Genomic DNA, 26,677 nt, shown 5'->3' with positions numbered 1-26,677 from the left:
AAGTTGGCTGGATGTCCTTTGGGTGGTGGATACACACAGGAAACTGTTAACCGTGAAAGACCCAGCAGTGTTGCAGTTGACACATCGGTGCACCTGGCACCTACTACCAAACCCTGTTCAAAGCTTAAAAATCCTTCTTTAACCTGTCTCCTCCCCTTCATCTACACTGATTTGAAGAGGATTTAACATGTGACATCAATAAGAGGTCATAGCTTTCACCTGGACTCACCTGGTCAGTCTGTCATGGAAAGATGTTTCGTATATTCGCTTTCCCGCACAAACACATGGGCATCAGATGCTGCGGCGCCAGGCGATACTGTCCACATATTTGTTATCGGGGCTCTATTTTTCATACAGCCATGAGAGATCAGGGGAAGCTGGAATTGATTCAGTAGCTGACTACAAACACAGGCCCACATCTTTCACACGCCAGACCCAGGAGGAGTGAGCGGGGCGAGAGAGAAGAAAAGGGAGGAGGCCCACAGCTTTCACATCACAGGCCCAGGAGTAAAGCTGGAGAGCGAGGGGAGAAACGGGGAGAGATCTCTCTCTTACCAGAGTCATCTATCATCTGGGATGTGACTGCTGCTCCTTTATCTACCTCCATTTCACCCTCACTGAAAACAATCATTTCTTTTTGCCTCTTTTCTATCCTGTAACAAGCACGCCTTTCATATAATGATAGAGGTAAGATACGTTTAATTAAACTCCAACACTTTTCAATTTCAGTGGGTTTTGGTTGGGAGGGAGCTTGATAACTGGGCCCGTTTTAATTTCTGACTGCTTCCCGATTTTTTATTTGTTTGGGATGGGTTTGTTTTATATGTGAGTCATCGTTGCTTTTATGGATCTTTTTAATCATATTTTTGCATGGACGTCATGCATTTTTTCATCCTTTGTAATGCAAAATACAGTGGAATCAACCAATGACCAAACAAAGTGCATGCATGAGTCAATGTACAAAATGCGTTCTATGAGCATGGATGTCCACTTTGGATGATAATATTTTGCATTTTTTTGTCTGTTGCAATGCAACCAAGGGTAGCTAACTAAGATGTCGTGTGCCAACATGTAAATGAAAGAGGGGTTGGAATCCATTGAATACGGAAAGGTTGCCTCTGAAATTAGGCCTTTTTCTCTATATACTGCAGTACTTTTGCCCAGGGCCCATAGGATTCTGGTCAAAAGTAGTGCACTATGTAGGGAATAGTGTCATTTGGAACGTGGACCATTCTTGTGCTGATACATGGATGAAAGAGGTATTGGACCAATTTAAATACAAGTATGGCCTTTGATGTGGCGCTGGTCAACATTTTAGCCAACGTTTCGCAACAAAGGACTACTGTTAACCCCCCAGCAGCATGTGATGCTTTCAATGTCATAAGTCAATTGCTGTAATTGAAGTAGCTGAGATGTGTGATTGTTTGAAGGCCTCATACATCAGGGTGGGTGGGTTTTGTGCAGATTACGTCAGATCTTTTTATTTCCTATGGTACAGTGTGGTGTGCTGACAAAGTGTAATGCACGCCATTCAGCCGCCCAACCACCTTGTGAACGGAGCCTGGGTCAGGTGACACTGTGACTGACTGGTCACTGTACACAGTCCAGATCATAACAATTCTAGAGAAAGAGATGCTGCTCCTGCTTTTGTAGTGCTTTACTTGAACTGTTTGCCACTTGAACTGTTTGCCACTGGTCTAGGGATGCATCCCAATTGGCACCCTATTCCCTAAATAGTGCACTATTTTTGACCAGAGCTCTCGTGGGCCGCAGTTAAAAGTAGTGCGTATATAGGGAATAGGGTGCCATTTGAGACTCATCCTAGGTCTTTAGACAGTCAGTGGATCTGATCAAATTGCCCTCACCTCCTTAGCAGGGTTACCTAGGGTTACCTCTTCCAAATTGTCCTGTAGTACAGCTGGTATCTATTGTGAATGCTCCTTAGCCTCCTTGGCTGTGTCATGGTTCCTGAGGACTTTGGATTTTAGAAACAAAACAGTCCTTCAATGTGATCACTCCTTGTCACATGTGTCATTACATTGCTAGCCAAGGTATGCCTCCCAAATGACACCCTATCCCCTATAGTGTGCCCTACTTTTTAACCAGGGCCCATAGGACTCTGGTTAAAAGTAGTGCACTATATAGCGAATAGGGTGCCAATCGGGACACACACCACGATTCATAACCCTCTTACCAAAACCAAGGACGGACCAGATCGTAAATCGGCCGTAAAATAAACAACACAATTGTTTTGTTTTTTTTAGCTCCTTTTTCAAAACATCATAAACGGGATGGAATTCTATTGAGGGCCATTTATTAGTGCCCAGGGGCGTCTCTCCATTAAACACAATACGGTTTTCAATCCTGCTTTTTACGACTCAGCATTCAAGCGTCTGATTAATTATTGAAACTATGGGGAGGAAAAGTCAGGCGTAAGCATGTAGGGCAGGCAGGCGTCTGGTGTGTTTACTGAAACCGTGGCCAATGTCAGCGCTGTTGCCTGGCTGGCTGTTGATGGCGGCGAGAGTCTGCCCCCACCTCCCCTCTCACCATTCCTCAGCTCTGCAGGGTGACAATAGCCCCCCCCCCCCCCCCCCCCCCCGAACACCCCTCACTTGTTCATCTTTCCATCAATGGTTGCCATGCCCTCCAGTGGACATTGAACCAGCCACTACGTATCGTTCGGTTTTGGGGCTCCACATCGATGGTGACATCTTACTCTCTCTCTCTCTCGAAAGTCACACGTGGAAGTGATTAGTTTAATCCAGAGGACCAGCTGACTTGACCCATTTTATATTTGGAACACACACACAATTTGTAACACTTGCTCCCTCTAGCACATTGTTGATTTGAAACTAACTCTGCCCTAAGCCATCACCAGAGGGAGAGGCTTGACCCATCCAGGCCACTCATATCAGGTTGCTCTTCATGCGATACAGTACCCAGATATAAATATGCTAAATACATGGCATTACTTCTGACAGCAGCTACTGCCACACCCTCCTTGTTTTCAACCCTGCCGGGTTGGCACCCCGTTGCTTATATAATGCACTACTTTTGACCAGAGCCATTATAGGCCTTGGTCAAATGTAGTTGAGAACATAGCGAGCCGTTTGGGACGCATCACCACAATCGAAGGCTAAAGGCGCCCTCCCCTCTCTGTATTACCTAGCTTCATCTAAGTCCCAGACCTCTCCTCTTCTGTCTCTTATTTACTCCACCTTTTATGCGGGAGGATTTGTAGAAGATACGCTTGGTCTTCAAATATTCCTATAATAGCATGGAATGATCTAATTGAAAATGGATGTCAGTCCATTTCTTTGAAGAGACGGTAGGACTGACCGAGCTAATGCCCTGTGAAGGCCTTGAGATGTCTTTTGAGAAGACTCTGGGTGTGCCCCAAAAGGCACCCTATTCCCTATATACTGTAGTGCACTGCTTTTGACCAGAGTCCTATGGGCCCTGATCAAAAGTAGTGCACTACATAGGGATGCAACCTCTATCACCGTTGCATTCAACTTATAACGTTTTAGTCATTTATCAGACAGTCTTACCCAGAGCGACTTACAGTAAGTAGTGAGTGCATATTTTAGTACTTGTCCCCTGTGGGAATCGAACCCATAACCTTGGCGTTACTAAGCGCCATGCTCTACCAACTGAGCCACACAGGACCACATAACTGAAGTAGAATACAACAATGCTCTCTCCTTGTCCTGGAATGATCCCTGCAGACAGTGTTTTAAACGGTCACACCACTCTGTGTCTAGCCTAAGTCAGTTTTCCTTGATAGAAATCTTTCAGATGAATCTCATCAGGTTCTCATCAATGTCTTGTCTAGTCTGGACTCTTTTTAATAATGATCTGTCTTCCCAAGTGTGTGCCCAGCAATTACACAGCTTTTAGAGTTAAAAAATGCTGTTCCTGTTAGCGCAATGACGGAACTAATTAGATACAGTAAAATTGTATCCGGTGTATCAGCATCAGGTGGGGACTGAATACTGTGAGGACGTGCACCTGTTCTTTCTCCGCTATTCTCAACTGAGAAGCAATGATGGAAATTAGAATTGGCATTTCAATTTACCTCCTGAATCAATTGACTGAACTGAAATGGAATTGAGCCCAACACCAAGTATGTAGCCCCAATGTCACACTAGTACAGAGCATGTGAGTGTTTTCATTGATCCCAGTATCAACCTGCTGTCTGTCTGCCCTCTGCTACAGGACCCACTGGGGCCACACACCCCTCCCTCTCCCATCATGGGGCAGAAGCCATTGCAGTTGATCGAGATCAAAGCCAGGGGGCGCTTCGGCTGTGTGTGGAAGGCTCAGCTCCTCAACGACTACGTGGCTGTCAAGGTCTTCCCCATTCAGGTATGAGTTGGATGTTGAGGTACACTGTTGATATAAGACTGACTTTATATAGATAATTGATTGATTGAGGTTTAGCTCTGTTGTAGGAAGTTGGCTTGAGCAGCATGTTTTATGGGACTGAAGTGTCCCATGAACTACTATTAGTTATTGTGTTCAATTTGCGTCATGTTTGTGCATCACACACGGTGGAATAGCTAATATATGCCATTCAGCAGACGCTTTTATCCAAAGCAACTTAGTCATGTGCGCAAACATTTTCCTTACGGGCGGTCACGGGAATCAAACCCACAATCCTGCCGTGGTAAGCGCCATCCTCTACCAACTGAGCTACAGAGAACCTAACGTTGTGTTGTTGGTGTGTCGCCTGCAGGACAAGCTGTCATGGCAGAACGAGTATGAGATCTACAGCCTGACTGGGATGAAACACGAGAACCTGCTCCACTTTATCGGCGTGGAGAAGAGAGGCAACAACATGGACATAGACCTCTGGCTCATAACAGCCTATCACGACAACGTATGTATATAACTTGATTGTCCATTAAAATGTACATTTGTCTATTTCAGGGATCATGAACTGGAATCAGCTGCGGGACGATTTTTTATTGAGAGGATGGTCAGTGGGCCGGAACGTAATTACACATAATTTGTAGACTGCAAATTGACCGCAAGAAGCCCAAACAGATACACTACTGTTCAAAAGTTTGGGGTCACTTAGAAATGTCCTTGTTTTTGAAAGAAAAGCTAATTTGTCCATTAAAATAACATCAAATTGATCAGAAATACAGTGTAGACATTGTTAATGTTGCAAATGACTATTGTAGCTGGAAACGGCTGATTTTGAATAGAATATCTACATTGTTGTACAGAAGCCTATTATCAGCAACCATCACTCCTGTGTTCCAATGGCACGTTGTTAGCTAATCCAAGTTTATATTTTTAAAAGGCTAATTGATCATTAGAAAACCCTTTTGCAATTATGTTAGCACAGCTGAAGATTTGAGAAACAGACACCACACAAGTCCTTAACTGCTCAATTGCCAAGAAACTGAAGATCTCGTACAACGCTGTGTACTACTGCCTTAACAGAACAGTGCAAACGGTCTCTAACCAGAATAGAAAGAGGAGTGGGAGGCCCCGGTGTACAACTGAGCAAGGGGACAAGTACATTACAGTGTCTAGTTTGAGAAACACACGCCTCACAAGTCCTCAACTGGCAGCTTCATTAAATAGTACCAGCAAAACACCAGTCTCAACGTCAACAGTGAAGAGACGACTCCGGGATGCTGGCCTTCTAGGCAGAGTTCCGTGTTCTTTTGCCCATCTTAATATTTTCTTATTATTGGCCAGTCTGAGATATAGCTTTTTCTTTGCAACTCTGCCTAGAAGGCCAGCATTCCGAAGTCGCCTCTTCACTGTTGAGGTTGAGACTGGTGTTTTGCTGGTACTATTTTCTCAGAACAAGAATAAAACTTTCTTCTGAAACTTGACAGTTTTTGTTTCTGGCCATTTTGAGCCTAATTGAACCCACAAATGCTGATGCTCCAGATACTCAACCAGTGTAAAGGCCAGTTTTATTGCTTCTTTAATCAGAACAACAGTTTTCAGCTGTGCTAACATAATTGCAAAAGGGTTTTCTAATGCTCAATTAGCCCTTTTTTTTATTATAAACTTGGATTAGCTAACACAATGTGCCATTGGAATACAGGAGTGATGGTTGCTGATAATGGGCCTCTGTACAGAAATGTAGATATTCCATTCAAAATCACATATCTCTCTATTATGCGTGGGAATACTTTGGAAGAGATTTCCAAAATTAAAATCACTTGGAGCTGAAAGACCACCCAAAAATAGTCTGACAACTTGGGGGGGAGCAAATAAAATTGGCCTGCGTGTCGCCAGTTGGGGAACCCTGGTCTATTTGTTCTTAACCCCCAACCGACCAAACACCACAGGAGGTGGTGGGAGGAGCTACAGGAGGACAGACTATTGTAACAACTGGAATGGAATAAATGATTCCACATCGTATGGAAACCACTTATTTGACTCCCTTCCACGAATTCCATTCCAGCCATTACAATAAACCTGTGCCCCTATAGCTCCCCCCACCAGCCTCCTCTGCCACACATATACCAAGAGAATGGAAGCAGCACAGGGTCAGCCCCTGAAGTGGGTTTTCAATGACTGGCAACTACAGGTTGTCTGCCCTCCAGTGGTTGGACAGTGTTACTACAACTACTTTACCCCCCCCCCCCCCCCTGTCACAGCTGTAGCAGGAGATGTCAAATTAACCAATGTCCTAATTTTCCTGCGCACAATCCTACAGGGTGAATAGAGAAAAGACCAGCACTAATTGTTTCCCCCATAGGGCTCTCTGACTGATTACCTGAAGGCCAACGTGGTGTCGTGGAACGAGCTGTGCCATATCTCCCGGACCTTGGCCCGTGGCCTGGCCTATCTCCACGAGGACATCCCTGGGCTGAAGGACGGACACAAGCCCGCCGTCGCACACAGGTGGGTAGGGTGTGGTGTTCGCCGGCCTGGTCCTACCTTGAACCCCAAAAAAACGTTATTCTGGGGGGGGGGGGGGGCGGCACTCTCTCTCTTATCACTCTATTTCTGGCTCCAACAGGGACATGAAGAGCAAGAACGTGCTTCTGAAGAACAACCTGACAGCCTGCATAGCGGACTTCGGCCTGGCCCTGAAGTTTGAAGCTGGGAAGTCAGCAGGAGACGCCCACGGCCAGGTAAAATAATGACGCTGGTTATTCTGATGCTGTATTAACCTGCAGAAAGAGCAGAATCTGTCAATACGTTTTCCGCAAATGTAGTGGTACTGTAGTTCACTTAAAAATCAAATACATTTTCAGACTTCAACAGCGGTGTAATATCCCACGATTGAGGTCCGTAAGAGGCGTGTAAATATCGGACAAACGTTGATTTCGGAGTGAACTATGAACTTAGGGCAGTGTGTTGTTGACATGAGACAGAGTGTAGCCTTGTGTTGTGCTTCTCCAGGTGGGCACGAGGCGCTACATGGCCCCTGAGGTGCTGGAGGGGGCCATCAACTTCCAGAGAGACTCCTTCCTGAGGATAGACATGTATGCCATGGGGCTGGTGCTGTGGGAGCTGACCGCTCGCTGCACCGCTGCAGACGGTGAGAGAAAAACGTGTGTGTGTGTCCTCGTGTGTTTGCAACGGGTATGTTGACCTTGTGCGTCTCAGTAAGGATCAGTGACTCGGGGACACGGCTGACTGCTGACTCCATGTGGAGCTGACGGAAGTGACCAGAATACTTAGTGCTGAATGTGATCCCAAAGGACTCACCGTGTGTGTGGTTTCTTTGCTGGTGTGTGTGTGTTTTCTCTGTATTCTCATGCAGTGTGTGTGTGTTTTTGTTGCAGGTCCTGTGGATGAGTACACACTGCCCTTCGAGGAGGAGGTCGGCCAGCACCCGTCTCTAGAGGACATGCAGGAGGTGGTGGTCCACAAGAAGCTACGGCCCTGCCTCAGAGAGTGCTGGCAGAAACACATAGTGAGTGAAGACCAGTGGTGGAAAAAGTACTCAATTGTCATACTCGAGTAAAAGTAAAGATACCTTCATAGAAAATGACTCAAGTAAAAGTGAAAGTCACCCAGTAAAAACTGAGTAAAAGTATTTGGTTTTAAATGTACTCAAAAGTAAATGGAATTGCTAAAATATACTTAAGTATTAAAAGTTTTTAAAAAATCACATTTTAAGCAAACCATTTTCCTGTCAAAATGTAACGAGTACTTTTGGGTGTCAGAGAAAATTTATGGATTATGAAGTGCATCATTTTATTTAAGAATGTATTCAAGTAAAAGTTGGCAAAAATATAAATGGTAAAGTTCAGATGCCACAAAACTACCTAAGTAGTAGTTATGTATTTCAGTGATACTCTGGGCAGACCAAAATTCAGTTGGTGGTACAGTAACTGAAAAAGGTTGGAAACCAATGGGTTAGAACATAGAGCTAGCAACTTCAGGGTTATGGGTTCAGTTCCTGCGTATGATAAAAGCTTCTGCTTAAATGACCATATATACACTGCTCAAAAAAATAAAGGGAACACTTAAACAACACAATGTAACTCCAAGTCAATCACACTTCTGTGAAATCAAACTGTCCACTTAGGAAGCAACACTGATTGACAATAAGTTTCACATGCTGTTGTGCAAATGGAATAGACAACAGGTGGAAATTATAGGCAATTAGCAAGACACCCCCAATAAAGGAGGGGTTCTGCAGGTGGTGACCACAGACCTCTTCTCAGTTCCTATGCTTCCTGGCAGATGTGTTGGTCACTTTTGAATGCTGGAGGTGCTTTCACTCTAGTGGTAGCATGAGACGGAGTCTACAACCCCCACAAGTGGCTCAGGTAATGCAGCTCATCCAGGATGGCACATCAATGCGAGCTGTGGCAAGAAGGTTTGCTGTGTCTGTCAGCGTAGTGTCCAGAGCATGGAGGCGCTACCAGGAGACAGGCCAGTACATCAGGAGACGTGGAGGAGGCCGTAGGAGAGCAACAACCCAGCAGCAGGACCGCTACCTCCGCCTTCGTGCAAGGAGGAGCAGGAGGAGCACTGCCAGAGCCCTGCAAAATGACCTCCAGCAGGCCACAAATGTGCATGTGTCTGCTCAAATGGTCAGAAACAGACTCCATGAGGGTGGTATGAGGGCCTGACGTCCACAGGTGGGGGTTGTGCTTACAGCCCAACACCATGCAGGACGTTTGGCATTTGCCAGAGAACACCAAGATTGGCAAATTCACCACTGGCGCCCTGTGCTCTTCACAGATGAAAGCAGGTTCACACTGAGCACATGTGACAGACGTGACAGAGTCTGGAGACGCCGTGGAGAACGTTCTGCTGCCTGCAACATCCTCCAGCATGACCGGTTTGGCGGTGGGTCAGTCATGGTGTGGGGTGGCATTTCTTTGGGGGCCGCACAGCCCTCCATGTGCTCGCCAGAGGTAGCCTGACTGCCATTAGGTACCGAGATGAGATCCTCAGACCCCTTGTGAGACCATATGCTGGTGCAGTTGGCCCTGGGTTCCTCCTAATGCAAGACAATGCTAGACTTCATGTGGTTGGAGTGTGTCAGCAGTTCCTGCAAGAGGAAGGCATTGGTGCTATGGACTGGCCCGCCCATTCCCCAGACCTGAATCCAATTGAGCACATCTGGGACATCATGTCTCGCTCCATCCACCAACGCCACGTTGCACCACAGACTGTCCAGGAGTTGGCGGATGCTTTAGTCCAGGTCTGGGAGGAGATCCCTCAGGAGACCATCCGCCACCTCATCAGGAGCATGCCCAGGCGTTGTAGGGAGGTCATACAGGCACGTGGAGTCCACACACATTACTGAGCCTCATTTTGACTTGTTTTAAGGACATTACATCAAAGTTGGATCAGCCTGTAGTGTGGTTTTCCACTTTAATTTTGAGTGTGACTTCAAATCCAGACCTCCATGGGTTGATACATTTGATTTCCTTCGATTAATTTTTGTGTGATTTTGTTGTCAGCACATTCAACTATGTAAATAAAAAAAGTATTTAATAAGAATATTTCATTCATTCAGATCTAGGATGTGTTATTTTAGTGTTCCCCTTATTTTTTTGAGCAGTGTATATATTCTTATGCTTGTCCCAGGGCCTGGTGATGCTGTGTGAGACCATCGAGGAGTGCTGGGATCACGAGGCCGAGGCGAGGCTCTCGGCAGGCTGCGTGGAGGAACGCATCATCCAGATGCAACGCCAGACCAACATCATTGCCCCCGAGGAGATTGTCACCGTCGTCACCATGGTGACCAACGTGGACTTCCCTCCCAAAGAGTCCAGCCTATGAATGGACGGACATTGACTGGACGTGTCAAGTGGTGGACATGGAGCAATTTTGGTTAGATGTTTTCAGGTATACATTGATCAACCAGAGTGGCCCGTACAGGATCATGAACTCTGGATGATCCCGGGTTAAACTCTGACCCCTGACCCCCTCAGATGGGCGTGGTGTGTTTTAGTGCTGTGCGCTACACTACTGTCATTCAGGAAATACCTGGCTGTGCCCACCAACACTGGTTTGGTTTCTACCCACTTCATAGTATCATGATGTGTTGGACTCAGTTGGACGGCCATAGCGAGCCTCAAACTGTAAAGAAGAATCCTCCAGAGGAACAACACTAGGTTGTAACGAACCCTGTGTGCTGGGCAAAAGGGATATTTTATATATGAAGAAAACACTAGGACCTCCTAACAGACTTCTGTTCTATTTTCTAAGAAAAAGAAGAGGAAGAGGATGGACTCTACGAGACGAACTCTCACGGCTCAGTAAAGAAAAAAGGGCAACTTGTTTTAAAATTCCTTTGCTGTTTTCTTTCTGTGTTTGTATGATAATGACAATTATAATGCCAATAAGAAACAGCTTCTGAATGTCACGTGTACTGCTGCTGTATATAATATCAAAACAATGGTAATCAAGGTTTATTTTAGGGGGGGGATCCATTTCCAAGAATTACTACTTCGAAAGCAAAACCATAGACCTCCCTCAAGTCAACAAGGTATACCTCAGTTCCATCTTCATTACAACACTACAACCATAGAAATGGAACTACTATTGTTTCTAGTTCTGTTAATTATATTTCTATGATTACTACAATCTCTCTCTAAACTATTCAGATGACGTCATTACTTTGGTATTATTCAACTGTATACTGTACAGCTGTGGCAGGTGAAAATATAATAATTATCACCACAGTTTTTAAAACTAGTCCGCCAAGAGATTTTATTTTTTTTGCATTATTTTGTCCCTTGCTGTTTTAATTAGTTTTTATTGGAAACATTTTAATCCTACATTTTAAGAGTATTTCAATAACCACCTAAGTCATTAAAATTTTTATTTTTTTTAACACTTCCTTATTTTGGCTTGCTGTGTCAACTGAGTATTTAATGATGTGAGCATGCCTTTTGGTTAGCCTTTGATATTCTTTTTTAAAAAGCTCAGGAAGCTACTCTTCTGTCTCTCTTGACTTCCTAGTTATTACCCATCTTTATCTCCCAGTCCCTAGCTACTTCTCGAGTCCCTTGCTACTTACCCCTCTGTCTCACCCTGTCCGTAGTTACTACCCTTATGTCTCTCCCGAGTCCCTAGCTACTACCCTTCTCACTTCTGTCTCACCTGAGTCCCTAGCTACTACCCTTCTCACTTCTGTCTCACCTGAGTCCCTAGCTACTACCCTTCTCACTTCTGTCTCACCTGAGTTCCTAGCTACTACCCTTCTGTCTCTCCAGTTCCTAGCTACTACCCTTCTGTCTCTCCAGTTCCTAGCTACTACCCTTCTGTCTCACCTGAGTCCCTAGCTACTACCCTTCTGTCTCTCGCAGTTCCTAGCTACTACCCTTCTGTCTCTCCAGTTCCTAGCTACTACCCTTCTCACTTCTGTCTCACCTGAGTCCCTAGCTACTACCCTTCTCACTTCTGTCTCACCTGAGTCCCTAGCTACTACCCTTCTTGCTCTCGCAGTTCCTAGCTACTACCCTTCTCGCTCTCGCAGTTCCTAGCTACTACCCTTCTGTCTCTCCAGTCCCTAACTACTACCCTTCTGCTTTGAGACCCGGGTGACCTTTCACACTGACTATCTCTTCCTGGTGTCATCTTAACCATAGCATTAAAGACATCTCTACTTCTAGCCTCTCGAGATGATAAACTCGGTTGAGCCTTTAATCAGTGTGACAACATTACTACTGTAGACCCACCCTGGGCAAAACTAGGGTGTCTCTCGTCGTCCTTCCGGGATATGAATTGTGAATGTGTTCTGTATACCATTTCTAGCTTGTCGTATGAGCTCAGATTTGTCTTCTGGGTGACATTTGACACGGATGATGATGATGATGATGCGTTCATCTTTGCATTCTCTCTCTTCGCACCGAGTCAGTGTTTTAACTGGAGCTACAACAACGTTCAGGGATTCAATACTATGCTTTTCAGTAATTACCACAGTATATGCAACCCGTGCAGAATGGTGCAAGGGCGTACATACTTGCAATCCTGCAGGAGCGACTTTCACACAACTGTAGCATTTTTTTAAACAGTTAATCTTGTCTATTGATCTTTTAGTTATTTGCAGACCTGAGCTTTTGAGTATTAGACAGGGAGCAGGTGGGCCGGTGCCAAATCAAACGATTATTACTTTACCTCTATCTGAAAGACAGTGGAACGGACTTAGGGAAGGCCCAACTGCATTGCTAGATTGTGTCTGTACTCTCGGGGGTAAAGGCTGCAGTTGGCCAGTGGTCTCGCAGCGGATGTAGGCTCTATCGCAATTTGTCTTTCCTTGGTTCCTCACATCCTGTCTCCTTGCCTAATATGGTTGAGGAGGAGGAGAGGGGATGTGAGGATTCAAGGACATTTTAATTGAGAAAGCCATAGAATGGTGGCCGTTACTGTGAATCCCCCCCTCCCTCCCTACACACTGGAACCCTGTAGCGCTCAGCAATACAACTAGCAAGCAAAGGTCATTGGAGGTAGAGTGGAAGGGGCACCAGTTTCCAAGCAGTTAGCGGTGAACCAACAATCAGATATATAATCACTACAGTACTACTGCATTATTTTGATTGTCGTATGTGCTTTTGAGAAAATCCTCTGATTTTCTGGTATTTTGAGGGTATAATTTTGTTTACCTGATTTTATTTATTTTTTTAAACCACAGCTACTTGTACAGAGCTGATTTCACTGTACAGACGTTTTAAACCCCAAACCACACTACAATCTTCTTAGTTGATCAGACCTTGGCCTTTTTGTGAGTTGATTTCTTTCAGATAAACTTCAGAAAGCCCGATAACATTTGACTTCAGATTGACTGGAATATTGAAATGCACATTATGTATATATACATGCCATTTTTAGATTGTAGATGATGGATATAGCATGAGGTTGTTTCTATTGTTTTTAGAATATATTACAAAGAAGCAAAAAGATCCCTGATGAATTCATTATTCCATATTAAGATAGATTTTACCTGTTTATTTTGTATATCTGTTTTTAAATTGTATCAATTTATGACCCAAATGGCCCAAAACGGTCACTCTTCCTTCCCGTGATGAGACTAATTTCTTTCTAAGGTGGTCTAATGATAAATTCCCTCAAATGAAACCCTATATTGATAGTTTTACCATTTTCACACTACTGAGGTGAGTCGGACTGGGGTGGCCTGGTTAAGCATCCACCATAGTTGCTGAAAATGACAATGTGATCGGAAAATATCAGAGCCAGCAAATTATGATTTGGGTTGGCTCAGTAGTGTGAAACCGGTCATTGTTTTAGCTCAGACCCCAGATGTTACGCTACAGCATTGAGATACCATTGCTACAATATTCCAGCAATGTTGCAACAATGTTATCCCTTGTATGTGACCAGCAGACAGTGTTTTCTGTAACACACTTCCTCTCAAAACAACACTAAAGCTAAACCTAGGTTAGCTTTGGTTCTGTATTTGCTGATAGTCAAACGGTGTGACTTTGGCACAAATGACTGTTCTAGTGGACTTGCCAATAATTTTTATGGTTTGCAAGTTATTCAATAAACTTTTTCAGATGCCTGGTTGGAAGTGGATGTTAAATATTGTACAGAGAAATTGTATGCTATTGTCCCTAAAATAAAGTATAGTGACTGCTCATTGCTGATGTTGTCCATCTGAAATCTGAATTGTTTTTACCTAATAATGTTGGTGCTGAAAACGGACCACTAGATGGCAGCGTTTAGCATTGAATGGGTTTCATCTTCATGCATCGCTATAACAAGTATGGGTCATACACTGCTTGACTTTATTCAATAAGTAGAGCCAAATCATTCTATTTACACACAGGGAATATACACATGGAAGAAACATTTTGATCAGGTCATTCATTGTCAGTTCGTGAGAGGATGGTTCGGGGGTCCTATGTCTTTCAGTGGTTGTCCAAAACCAACCCTCAAACTGGACCCAATATTAAAGAATATTACCTTTGACAAGCATATCGACTCGATTCAAACTGAAAGAAAACATTTCTTCAATATTGATGCAGATACCTTAAGAATTATCTATAGAAACCTTATAAAAACCTATGATGGATAGTGTGCAGGCAAATTGTCTTCTACTGAGATGATGTCATGCGGACTCACCTTGATGACAACTTGCTTGTCAAAATGATGTATAGAATGGGATTTCCTCTGGAGGAACTTACACATGAAAGAAAATGTGGCGTAAATGTCTGTGCAGTAATTCCCAGCAATAATATACCCGCTTTTGCGTAGCCTTCTGTTCATACATCCTTACCATTGTGAACCATTTGAAAGTTTAAAGGTTCTTCATCGTAGAGGTCATTCAAGTGTTTTATCGCAATTATCAGGCAAAGTTCATGAATGAACAGACCTGGGGGGTAAATCAGGCCAAATCATTGATGTGTAATAAGATAGTATCCCTGCCTCACAATCTATTGAATAAATCCTAAAATGTTTACTCATTCACTATGATGACTGACATTCTGAGCTCAACACTGTCTTGCTCACTGTCTCATAACTACAGCAACAGTAAGCAGTGGTGGGAAAAGTATAGTGATAGTAGTAGCCGGCTTTAAATTACCATGGAGTATGATTGCTTTGGAGTTCACTATACACAGCAGACTTGTGCAGAATATCATTGTACTTTGTAGTTTAGTTGATTCTCTAAGTTGGCATTTGAAATAAAGGCAAGACTTTTTAAATCTAGTGGAAGCCATAGGAACTGCAATCTGAGAGGAATTATTTTGTATATCCCATCGGCTAGCATTGAAATGGCCTGTGACAATAACAACAAAATAATCCGGATGGATTTTCCTCGTGTTTTCACCTGCCATATCAATTCTGTTATACTCACAGACATTTTTTGAACAGTTCTAGAAACTTCAGAGTGTTTTCTATCCAATGCTACCATATATGCATATCCTAGCTTCTGGGCCTGAGTAACAGGCAGTTTACTTTGAGCATGTCAGTCATCCGAAATTCCGAACAATAACCAGTATGCTAAAGAAGTTTTAAACATAAACATGTATCAATCGAAGTAATGGAAAGTAATACAAATGTAAACCAAAGAGATTTTATTTTATTATTGAACATTTATTTTTCAGAATTTCTTTTCTAGATGGTGGTTAATTAATAATTTAAGATGGTGATTGCATTTGATAAACATCCATCACAAATGTTTTGTCACTCATTGAGCAGCAGTCAGGCCTGAATGTTCTACCAGTGATGCTGAAGACCCGTTCCACTGGGTTTGAGGATGCAGGGACATGCAGGTACATTGCAGTCAACTTTGATAGGTTCGGGAAACGGGAGGCGTTGTCATTCCATTGCACAAGGGGTCTGACATTTCAAGCAGGAAAGGAGCAGAGAGGTAGTTTGATACCTCTGTGAGGACAACAGTAGGAGTGGGGTTGAGGGGTAAGAACAAGGCAAAATACTTGTGCTTGTCTTTGCAGGTGGTTCTTGTGCAATGGCAGGCTGGGGAGGTTGTGGAGCAAGGTTGGTTACTGCTGGTAGCCTACCTGCTCTGGGCACCAGAAGGCCTTGAAGCGAGGATCAAGAAGAGCTGACAGCTTCTAGACACACTTTTCCTCAAAAGGAGAGAGATCCCTCTCCACAGACACTTTAGAGAGAATGGGTTGTACTGTTCTTCACCAAAACATTGTACAAGTTGTAGCAACAAGCTGAATTGCAGGTACAACTGGGTTATAATTTAACAAAAAAATAATAAACAAAAGACACAAGGGTAGCACTTTATAACAGCTCCAAATGATGGACATGCCATTCGTTGATATTCCAGGAGTACCTAATGCTCCTTAATGTCTGAAAATAGCTTAAATCATATCAATGCGCGTTCACGTCACGACGTAAACTCTGGACCTCCGAGTTAAAATTAAAGTCAATTATTTGCGTGGACTTCCTATTTGTTGATTCCGATACTTCCCAAGTGGGAAACGAGTAAGGAAGTCAGAAATGTCCGAGTTTCCTGCATGACGTGAAAGGGCTCGTTCAGAGAAATGGCACGTTCTACAGCTAAGGCAAGACGATGCAACAACCAATGGTTGCGTGCCACGTTATTGACTGTGTCATAGACTGACTAATTGCTGTAACATGTGATGTGGTGAGATGATACTTAAAATACCTATCCATTATACAGTAGTTTCCCACTTGTAATTCTGACTTGGAGGGTCAATCAAGTGAAACTTCCTAGTTGGAATATTGGATTCACCTTGGGGTCATGATTGGGGCTGTACCAAATGTTTGATGTATTATAATAATTGATTATGCTTATGTTGTATTAATAGAAGGGGAGGGGTTATAAGACCCCTCCCTCCTTACATGTATGGGGTCCTAGACTATAGTTTAACAATATATATATATTCATTATAAAGGTTTAATATTGTTCCACAGTTTTTTCTAGTCTCTGCATCTTATAAAGAAACGTTCTGAGATGTGTGCCTGTGAGACAGAACTCTGCAGGGGAGTGTAAGAGATAGGAGACTAGTCAGACATTACACTATAAATCAACTTGGGGAGTGGACATTTACTGTTGAGCTTTTAGCAAACACTGAAACTTTTGTTTATATAGCTGTGTAGGCATGGGTTTGGTCTCATGAGTAGAAGGTAATGATGTAGGCAGTGACATCACTAAGCTATATGACTGTAGGCATAATAAAACAACTCGGACACTTTTCTATTTTGCAGAACTTACTCAGAAACATGCGTGCTATGTTCCTGTTGTCAACTTCTGTCTGCAATTGCATTAATAAAGGTTTTTGAATGATTTAATTAAAGATGTTGTCTGAATGCTAATTTCACCAATGAGCCAATGATTGACAAGGAACAAGGACCGAACCACAACAGGAACTAGGAACTCAGTTAAATTTGTAACCAAATGATTGTTCAGTATTAACAGTAACATACATTGTGTGAGCAATTGGTAGTGGAAAGAATAACAATGGCAAAAAACATTATAAATAGACAGGAAATTGCAAATAGCTTATTAGCAGCATAAATTGTGTGGCGTTCATGTCACTAGTCGGAACTAGGAAACTCAGAAATGTCCACCTTGATACGATTGTGATATGTTGTCTTAAGGTAGCTATCTTAAGATGAATGCACTAATTGTTAGTTGCTCTGGATAAGAGTGTCTGCTAAATTCCTAAAATGTTAAATGTTAAAGTGAATATGTTCAAAGATTCATTCAACCAGGACTCATCTATCAACATTGAGGAATATACACTGAGTATACAAAACATTGCTCTTTCCATGACATAGACTGATCAGGGGAATCCAGGTGAAAGCTATGATCCCTTATTGATTCCACTTATTAAATTCACTTCAATCAGTGTAGATGAACGGGAGGAGAACAGTTAAAGAAGGATTTTTAAGCCTTGAGACAATTGAGAAATGGATTGTATATGTGTGCCATTCAGAGGGTGATTGGGCAAGAGAAAATATTTAAATCCCCTAGGGTCGATGTCCGCGCGTCCCCGCTGAAATCAAATTAACATGATAAAAAAAGTCCCCATAAAAATCAGTTAGTTTAAGCTATAGAGATATTTTGTGAATTGGATGCATCTCAATCCACAGCATTCGCCTATGTCGCACTTCCGCATCTGTGATGAAAGGTAACAACAGAGCTAGAGCAGTGTTTGTCAGACCATGAGACATCCCAAGAAATCAGTCTTCTCACAAAATTGTCTGTAGCATCTGAACGGTTTTGCCTACAAACTAGAGACTCTCATGAACACGATGTGACCCCCGCATGGGTCTTGGGACTCGTCTAAAGCCGATCTGTCAACTTCTGTCTGTAGAGTCCAAACAGAGCTTTTGAAATGGTGCCAACAGAGAGGGCTGCCTAGCTTTTAGCTCTTAGGAAACTTTGCAGTATTTTGTTAATTTATGTGTTATTTCTTACATTATTAGCCAGAAATGTTTTTGTGTTATTACATACAGCCGGTAAGAACTATTAGATATCAGAGCGACGGTAACTCACCAGCACTACCAGCATTACAACCAGGAATACGACTTTCCTGAAATCGGATCCTTTTTTCATACTCCCCAGGGCACTTGAACTGATTCCAGAGGCCAAACCAAAACAACGCTGGTGAAGGAGTGGTACTCGGAGTGGTCTTCTAGTCCAACTTAGGAGGCGCGCACACCACCCACCACTTCCGAGTATATTACTCGCTAATGTTCAGTCTCTGGATAATAAAGTTGACGAGCTCAGGGTAAGAATTTATTTCCAGAGAGACATCAGGGAATGTAACATACTCTGTTTCATGGAGACATGGCTCTCTCGGGATATAATGTATAAGTCTGTCCAGCCAGTTGGGTTCTCAGTTCATCGCACAGACAGGAATAAATATCTCTCTGGAAAGAAGAAGGGCGGGGGTGTATGTTTCATGTTTAAAGACTCATGGTGTGATTGTGATAACATACAGGAACTCAAGTCCTTTTGTTCACCCGACCTAGAATATCTCACAATCAAATGTCGACCGCATTACCTTGCAAGAGAATTCTCTTCAATTATAGTCACAGCCGCGCATATCCCCCCTCAAGCCGATACCACGATGGCCCTCAAAGAACTTCACTGAACTTAATGCAAACTGGAAACCACATATCCTGAGGCTGCATTTATTGTAACTGGGGATTTTAACAAAGCAAAAAGAATGCCGAAATTCTATCAACACATTGACTGTAGTACTCGAGCTGCTAAAACATTTGACCACTGCAACTTCAACTTCCGGGATGCCTACAAGAGCCTCCCCTGACCTCCTTTCGGCAAATCTGATCACGACTCCTTTTTCTTCATCCCGTTCTATAGGCGGAAACTCAAACAGGAAGTACCCATGCTAAGAACTATTCAACACTGGTCTGACCAATCAGAATCCACGCTTCAAGATTGTTTTGATCACGAGGACTTGGATATGTTCCGGGTAGCCTCCAAGAATAATATTGACGTATATACTGATACGGTGAGTGAGTTTGTCATGATGTGTATAGGAGATGACTATTAACACCTACCCTATCCAAAAAACGTGGATAGATGGCAGCATTCAGGCAAAACTGAAAGCGCGAACCATCGCATATAATTATGGCAAGGTGACTGGGAATATGGCCAAATAAAAACAGTGTAGTTATTCCTTCCGTAAGGCAAAATGTCAATATAGAGACAAAGTAGAGTCGCAACTCAACGTCTCAGACACGAGACGTATGCGGAAGGGTCTACAGACAATCACGGACTACAAAGGGAAAACCAGCCATGTCGCGGACACTGACGTCTTGCTTCCGGACAAGCTAAACAACTTCTCCGTGGCCGACGTGAGTAAGACATTTCAACATGTTAACATTCGCAAGGCTGCCGGCCCAGACGGCATCCCAAGCCGTGTCCTCGGAGCAGGCACAGACCAGCTGGCTGGAGTGATTACGGACATATTAAATCTCTCCCTATCCCAGTCTACTGTCCCCACATGCTTCAAGGTGCCAACCATTGTTCCTGTACCCAAGAAATCAAAGGTAACTGAACCAAATGACTATCGCCCCATAGCACTCACTTCTGTCATCGTGAAGTGCTTTGAGAGACTAGTCAAGGGTCATATCACCTCCATCTAACCAGACACCCTAGACCCACTTCAATTTGGTTACCGCCCCAATAGATCCACAGACGATACAATTGCCATCTCACTGCACACTGCCCTATCCCATCTGGACAAGAGGTATACCTATGTAAGAATGCTGTTCATTGAGTAGAGCTAGGCATTCAACACCATAGTACCCTCCATGCTTGAGGCCCTGGGTCTGAACTCCGCCCTGTGCAACTGGGTCCTAGACTTCCTTACGGACCGCCCCCAGGTGGTGAAGGTAGTAAAAAACACCTCCACTTTGCTGATACTCAACACTGGGGCCCCACAAGGATGTGTGCTCAGCCCCCTCCTGAACTCCCTGTTCACAAATGACTGCGTGGCCTCGCACACCTTCAACTCAATCATCAAGTTTGCAGACAACACAACAGTAGTACTGTAGGCCTGATTACCAACAATGACGAGACAGCCTACATGGAAGAGGTGAGAGCCCTGGGAGTGTGGTGCCAGGAAAATAACCTCTTACCCAACATCAACAAAACAAAGGAGTTGATTGTGGACTTCAGGAAACAGCAGAAGGAGCACCCCCCTATCCACATCGAAGGAATTACAGTGGAGAAGGTGGAAAGCTTTAAGTTCCTCGGCAAACATATGACAAACTGACAAACTGAAATGGTCCCCCCAGAAAAACAGTGTGGCGAAGAAGGCGCAACAGCGCCTCTTCAACCTCAGGAGGCTGAAGAAATTTGTCTTAGCACCTAAAACCCTCACAAACTTTTACAGATGCACAATTGAGAGCATCCTGTCGGGCTGTATCACTACCTGGTACGGCAACTGCACCGCCCACAACCGCAGGACTTTCTAGAGAGTGGTGCGGTCTGCACAACGCATCACCGGGGGGCAAACTACCTGCCTACAGCACCCAATGTCACAAGAAGATGAAAAAATATCATCAAGGACAACAACCACCCGAGCCACTGCCTGTTCACCCCGCTATCATCCAGAAGGCGAGGTCAGTACAGGTGCATCAAAGCTGGGACCGAGAGACTGAAAACCAGCTTCTATCGCAAGGATATCAGACTGTTAAATAGCCATCAGTAGCACATTAGAGGCGGCTGTCCTATATACATAGACTTGGAATTACTGGCCACTTTAATAATGGAACACTAGTCACTTTAATAATGTTTACAGTACATATTTTGCATTACTCATCTCATATGTATATACTGTATTATATCCTATTCTACTGTATCTAAGTCTATGCCACTCTGACATTGCTCTGCCAATATTTATATATTCTTAATTCCATTCCTTTACTTTAGAGGTGTGTATATTGTTGTGAAATTGTTAGATATTACTGTTAGATATGACTGCACTGTTAGAGCTAGAAACACAAGCATTTCACTACACCCTCAATAACATCTGCTAAACACATGTATGTGACAAATAAATTGTATTTTATTATATTTGAGTTTGGGCTTCACACTAATATTACCCCTCTGTGGAAAGGTGAAACTCTCACAAACACATACATTTGCTTTGCTCTAAGACACTAATATTACCCCTCTGTGGAAAGGTGAAACTCTCACAAACACATACATTTGCTTTGCTCTAAGACACCCACAGGCCTCACAAGACTCTTCTGAAGGTCCCCTGGGACCAATTGAAAAAATTAATGGAAGTACACAAAAAATATATATAAACGCAATATGTAAAGTATTGGTTCCATGTTTCATGAGCTGAAATAAAAGATCCCAGAAACGTTTCGTATCCATAAAAAGCTTTTTTCTCAGATTTGGTGCACAAATTTGTTTACATCCCTGTTAGTGAGCATTTCTCATTTGCCAAGATAATCCATCCACCTGACTGGGGTGGCATATCAAGAAGCTGATTAAACAGTATGATCATTACACAGGTGCTCTCTGTGCTGGGGACAGTATAACGTCACGAAAAAAATTGCAGTTTTGTCACACAACACAATGCCAAAGATGTCTTAAGTTTTGAGGGAGTAAGCAAATGGCATGCTGACTGCAGGAATGTCCACCAGAGCTATTGTCAGAGAATTTAATGTTAATTGATCTACCAAAAGCGTCGTTCCAGAGAATTAAGCAGTACGTCCAAGCGGACTCATAACTGCAGACCATGTGTATGGCATCGTGTGGGCGAGCGGTTTGCTGATGTCAACGTTGTGAACAGAGTGCCCCATTGTGGCGGTGGGGTTATGGTATGGTCAGGCATAAACTATGGACAACAAACACAATTACATTTTATCGATCGCAATTGAATCCACAAAAATACTGTGACGAGATCCTGAGGTCCATTGTGAGGCCCTTTTGTTTAAAGGTATCTGTGACCAACAAATGTATTGAGAGTCATGTGAAATCCATAGATTAGGGCCTAATTAATTCATTTAAACTAACTGATTTTATCATGAAATGTAACTCAGTAAAATTGTAGAAATTGTTGAATGTTGCATATATATTTTTGTTCAGTATATATTGTGCATTTGGAAAGTATTCCCACCCATTGACTTTTTCCAAAATGTTGTTATGTTCCAGCCTTATTCTAAAATGTATTAAAATGTTTAAGAGACTTGTCCCGAAGCCACACCTGCGCTATCTTGGCTGTGTGCTTAGCGTTGTTGTCCTGTTGGAAAGTGAACCTTCACCCCAGTCTGAGGTCTTGTGCGCTCTGGATCAGGTTTTCATCAAAGATCTCTCTGTACTTCGCTCAGTTTGCGTGTGTATGGACCACTTAAAATATTTAGTGATATGGACATCGAGGAACTTGAAGCTCTCGACCCGCTCCACTGCAGCCCTGTCGATGAAGATGGGGGCATGCTCGTCCAACCCCGTTTCCTGTAGTCCACGATAAGCTTCTTGGTCTTACAGACGTTGAGGTAGAGAATGTTGTCCTGGCACCACACTGCCAGGTCACTCACCTCCTACCTGAATGCTCTCTCATCGTCGCCGGTGATCAGGCCTATCACCGTCGTGTTATCAGAAAACTTGATGATGGTGTTGCAGTCGTGCGTGGCCTTGCAGTCGTGGGTGAACAGGGTGTACAGGAGGTGTAATGGCGATTCCCTATGAAATCCATTGGCACAGTAGAGAGCCGTCCATAACGTAACAGCTTTCCGAATTGTTACTCTTTTTGGGTAAGTTCCCATTTATTGAGCATAAAAAATATAAATAACTCCAATACACATATTCCTATACAAAAGGTGCAGAGAGATGCATTCTATATGCTGTATCTGTGATACGGTAAGAACTCCTCTCACCTGTGTTAACCCTTCCTGATCACCTGTGCTACCTATATACACACACACACACACATGTCACCAGTGACCCCAACATATATTGCCCTCTAGTGTACAAAAATATGTATATTAGAAGTCTTTTATGGATGCTATTGGGACACCTGGTGGACATCTATGGTTAACCTGTAAAATAGAGAATTAATGGTTATGGGTAAAAGATGGTGTCCGTAACCAGTGGTGGAAAAATGTACAAGACATAATTTAAAAACAAAGCATATTTTTGTTTAGTGAATCCGCAAGATCAGAGGCAATAGGGATGACCAGGGATGGTATCTTGATAAGTGCATGAATTTAACTATTTTCCTGTCCTGCTAGCCATTCAAAATGTAATTAGTACTTTTGGGTGTCAGAGAAAATTTAGGAGTAAAAAGTACATTATCTTTATGTAGTGAAGTAAAAGTAAAAGTAGTCAAAAAATATATAAATAGTAAAGTAAACTACAGATTCACCCAAAAAAAATACTTAAAATATTTTTACTTAAGTACTTTACACCATTGTCAGTAAATCATGAGGGGAAGTGATTGCACCTGATTGAAGACACCTAGTAGAGCTTCAGTTTTCTACCATTTCTTTTGAAATTCTATTTGGCTTTTGCTACCATTTCTTTAGGATTTAATTTGGCTTTTGGTACCATTTCTTTGTTTATGCTTTATTTGACAATTTATCAACCTGGAACAACAATAGACAATTAATAAATACATTTGAACTTCAACAACTTCTGTTTTCTATGAAAATGCAAAAGGAACCAAACCTGTATTTAGGCGTTTATAGACGTAGACATATAGATATGGAAGCCAAGTCATTACATAATCTGATACGGGGACGGTTTCGAATGGATTTATGAACAATGCAACATTTCGTCTGGAAATGTTTGTGCAGCATCAAATTGTGGGGTGGCTTATGGATCATTGTGGTTTGGAAGCCTTATGAAGAAGATTCATGTCAGGTGATATGAAACGTGAATTTTGCAAGATTGCTCTCTGGTGATTCACATCGAACAAGATTCGTTTCTATTGGATTCATGTGAACTGTCAAAATAACTGTATTCCGTGATTTTTGCTATGGTACTGTGAATTGTGTTGATTGGAAAAACGAAGACAAGTGACATTTGTGGAGATACTACATGATCTTGGGCGCCTCTGAAGATGCGCGCTTCTTTGGAATGCCGTTTGGGTCTTTGCTTGTCAAAACAGATACACGTCGAATAACACTTTGTCAGGCAAATAACAGTTCTATTATAGAATGTTGTGTGTTCTGAATTTGCACGTGCAAGCCAAGCGCCACAACTACTATCAGTAGCACTGTCAAAGCTGTACAAAAAAAAGTCTGCAAACACCGGCCACGAACGATGTGTTTACAATACCGCATTGGTAATAAGGCATTATTTGTTGGACCGCAATTTCTGGGGTAGCTAGCTTTAGCTCGGTGCCTAGCTAACACCAATACATCCAGCCTGAAATCGATGACCAGTAGAAACTGCAGTCATTTTCATTATTCTTAGCAATGATTTAGGAATCCTTGTTGTTCGCCAATTGAGTTAGCCAGGTACGTAACCCTGTTGCCCAAAATTAAAGTTATAAGCAGCCAGTTTGCTTCATCTGGCTAGTGAGGCTCCACCTGACCGGGTTATGAGTTGTGAAGTTAGCCACAATAAGGATTAGGCACAATAGTGGAATTTGCGGTTTGCCTTCAAAATAAAAGTACCTATTTCAAATCAAATTATATTAGTCACATGCGCCGAATACAACAGTGAAATGCTTACTTACTAGCCCCTAACCAACAATGCAGTTTTAAAAAATACAGATAAGAATAAGAGATAAAAGTAACAAGTAATTAATGAGCAACAGGGAAATAACAATAGCGAGGGCTCCGGTTATTTGAGGTAGTATGTACATGTAGGTATTTGAAAGGGATGCAGAAGGTTACAATTGGTGGAATCATGCCATATTTAAACTAGATAATGTTAACCAAGGTTGCAATGTGAAGCAATGAAATGGGGTCTCAGTCTACTCGGGGACACCCACAGAACACAACTGTGAAGAGTTTACGCAATTATTAGCGTTGTAGCTCTTATCACGGGACTGTGACTGTGTGAAATAACCTCCCCAGTCAGCCTATTGAGTGTATTGGCATTCATATTGCACTGTACAGCTTTACCTAAGGATTGGGAATCAATTAAATGGGGTATTAGTCTACTCAATACCCAATATATTTTGTCCCAACATCCTTCTCAGAGTTGTCAGACTACAAAACATCCACACAGTATTGTTTTTCCTCAGGAATAGTGTTCAATACACATAGGTTGACAATAAATGTGTCTCAATTCACAGTTGTTTCAGAGTCCCGCAATAAGAGCTATGACACTGATGTTTTCTGGGTGTCACTGAGTAGACTGATACCCCATGTCATTGATCCACAATCCATAGGCAAGGCTTTTATATAACAACATTCTAACCTCGTTTAGCATGATCTATTCAATTATGGCATAATTCTACTATTTGTATTAATTTCATCACTGTCAATGACATACTTTTATTTTGAAGGCTTACCGATTGGTCAACATGTTGATTTGACACTTAAAATATTCTACAATTATGTAAGCGAGTGCAGGCATCAGGGGAGTGTCTTGACGGGGTCTCGCCCCAGATATCTCGCTGGACTCATATGGTAGCAGGGTGAAAACTGAGATCTGGATTGGATGCATGTAGAAACTGTCCCATTATGAAGTATATCCTAGCTCCATATATGACATTTTGGAGATGTGTATCTGGAGCATGTCTACTCCATATATATAATAAAATGTCAGGTATTCGGATATATATCCTCTGATATTTCATCTTTTGGCTCAGTGGATGGTAATTCAAACCAGGATTTAGTTCTACGTGGTAGTTAGTGTTACGGCTGTCCTCGCTGACAGAAGGTGTGGACCAAAACGCAGAGTGGTTAGTGTTCATTCTTTTAATGAAAGTGAACAAAACAATACAAAATACAAAAACAACCAACGTGACAAAACCGAAACCGTCCTGTGTGGCCCAAACACTAACACAGGAAACAAACACCCACAAAACCCCAGTGAAACCCTGGCTGCCTTAGTATGACTCTCAATTAGAGACAAACGATACACACCTGTCTCTAATTGAGAATCATACCAGGCCGAACACAAAAACCAACCTAGAAATACAAAACATAGACTGCCCACCCAAAACACACGCCCTGACCAAAAACACATACAAAAACAACATAAAACAGGTCAGAACCGTTACAGAACCCCCCCCTCAAGGTGCGAACGCCGGGCGCACCAGCACAAAGTCCAGGGGAGGGTCTGGGTGGGCAGTTGACCACGGTGGAGGCT

At 42.8% G+C, this 26,677-nt stretch overlaps 1 protein-coding gene across 6 annotated transcripts in view; it reads left to right on the top strand.

Annotated features, from left to right (window-relative positions):
• LOC129859543 (activin receptor type-2A) overlaps positions 1 to 14,056 on the top strand; it is a 54,959-nt gene extending 40,903 nt beyond the window's left edge. For 4 of the 6 annotated variants that reach the window (XM_055929426.1, XM_055929427.1, XM_055929428.1 and 1 more), the window contains 8 exons: positions 664 to 687; positions 4,222 to 4,371; positions 4,742 to 4,885; positions 6,737 to 6,882; positions 7,001 to 7,115; positions 7,387 to 7,525; positions 7,773 to 7,903; positions 10,039 to 14,056. In XM_055929426.1, the coding sequence (XP_055785401.1) occupies positions 664 to 687; positions 4,222 to 4,371; positions 4,742 to 4,885; positions 6,737 to 6,882; positions 7,001 to 7,115; positions 7,387 to 7,525; positions 7,773 to 7,903; positions 10,039 to 10,233 (1,044 nt within the window). In that variant the 3' untranslated portion in view covers positions 10,234 to 14,056. The remainder of the gene's footprint in view (positions 1 to 663; positions 688 to 4,221; positions 4,372 to 4,741; positions 4,886 to 6,736; positions 6,883 to 7,000; positions 7,116 to 7,386; positions 7,526 to 7,772; positions 7,904 to 10,038) is intronic. The other 2 variants (XM_055929429.1, XM_055929430.1) reach the window with 1 other exon arrangement.
• The last annotated feature ends 12,621 nt before the right edge of the window (positions 14,057 to 26,677 follow it).

This window comes from Salvelinus fontinalis, chromosome 7 (assembly GCF_029448725.1).
Source record: "Salvelinus fontinalis isolate EN_2023a chromosome 7, ASM2944872v1, whole genome shotgun sequence".
In the NCBI taxonomy this organism is placed as follows: Eukaryota; Metazoa; Chordata; class Actinopteri; order Salmoniformes; family Salmonidae; genus Salvelinus; species Salvelinus fontinalis.
This window is presented reverse-complemented; position numbering and strand designations above follow the sequence as displayed.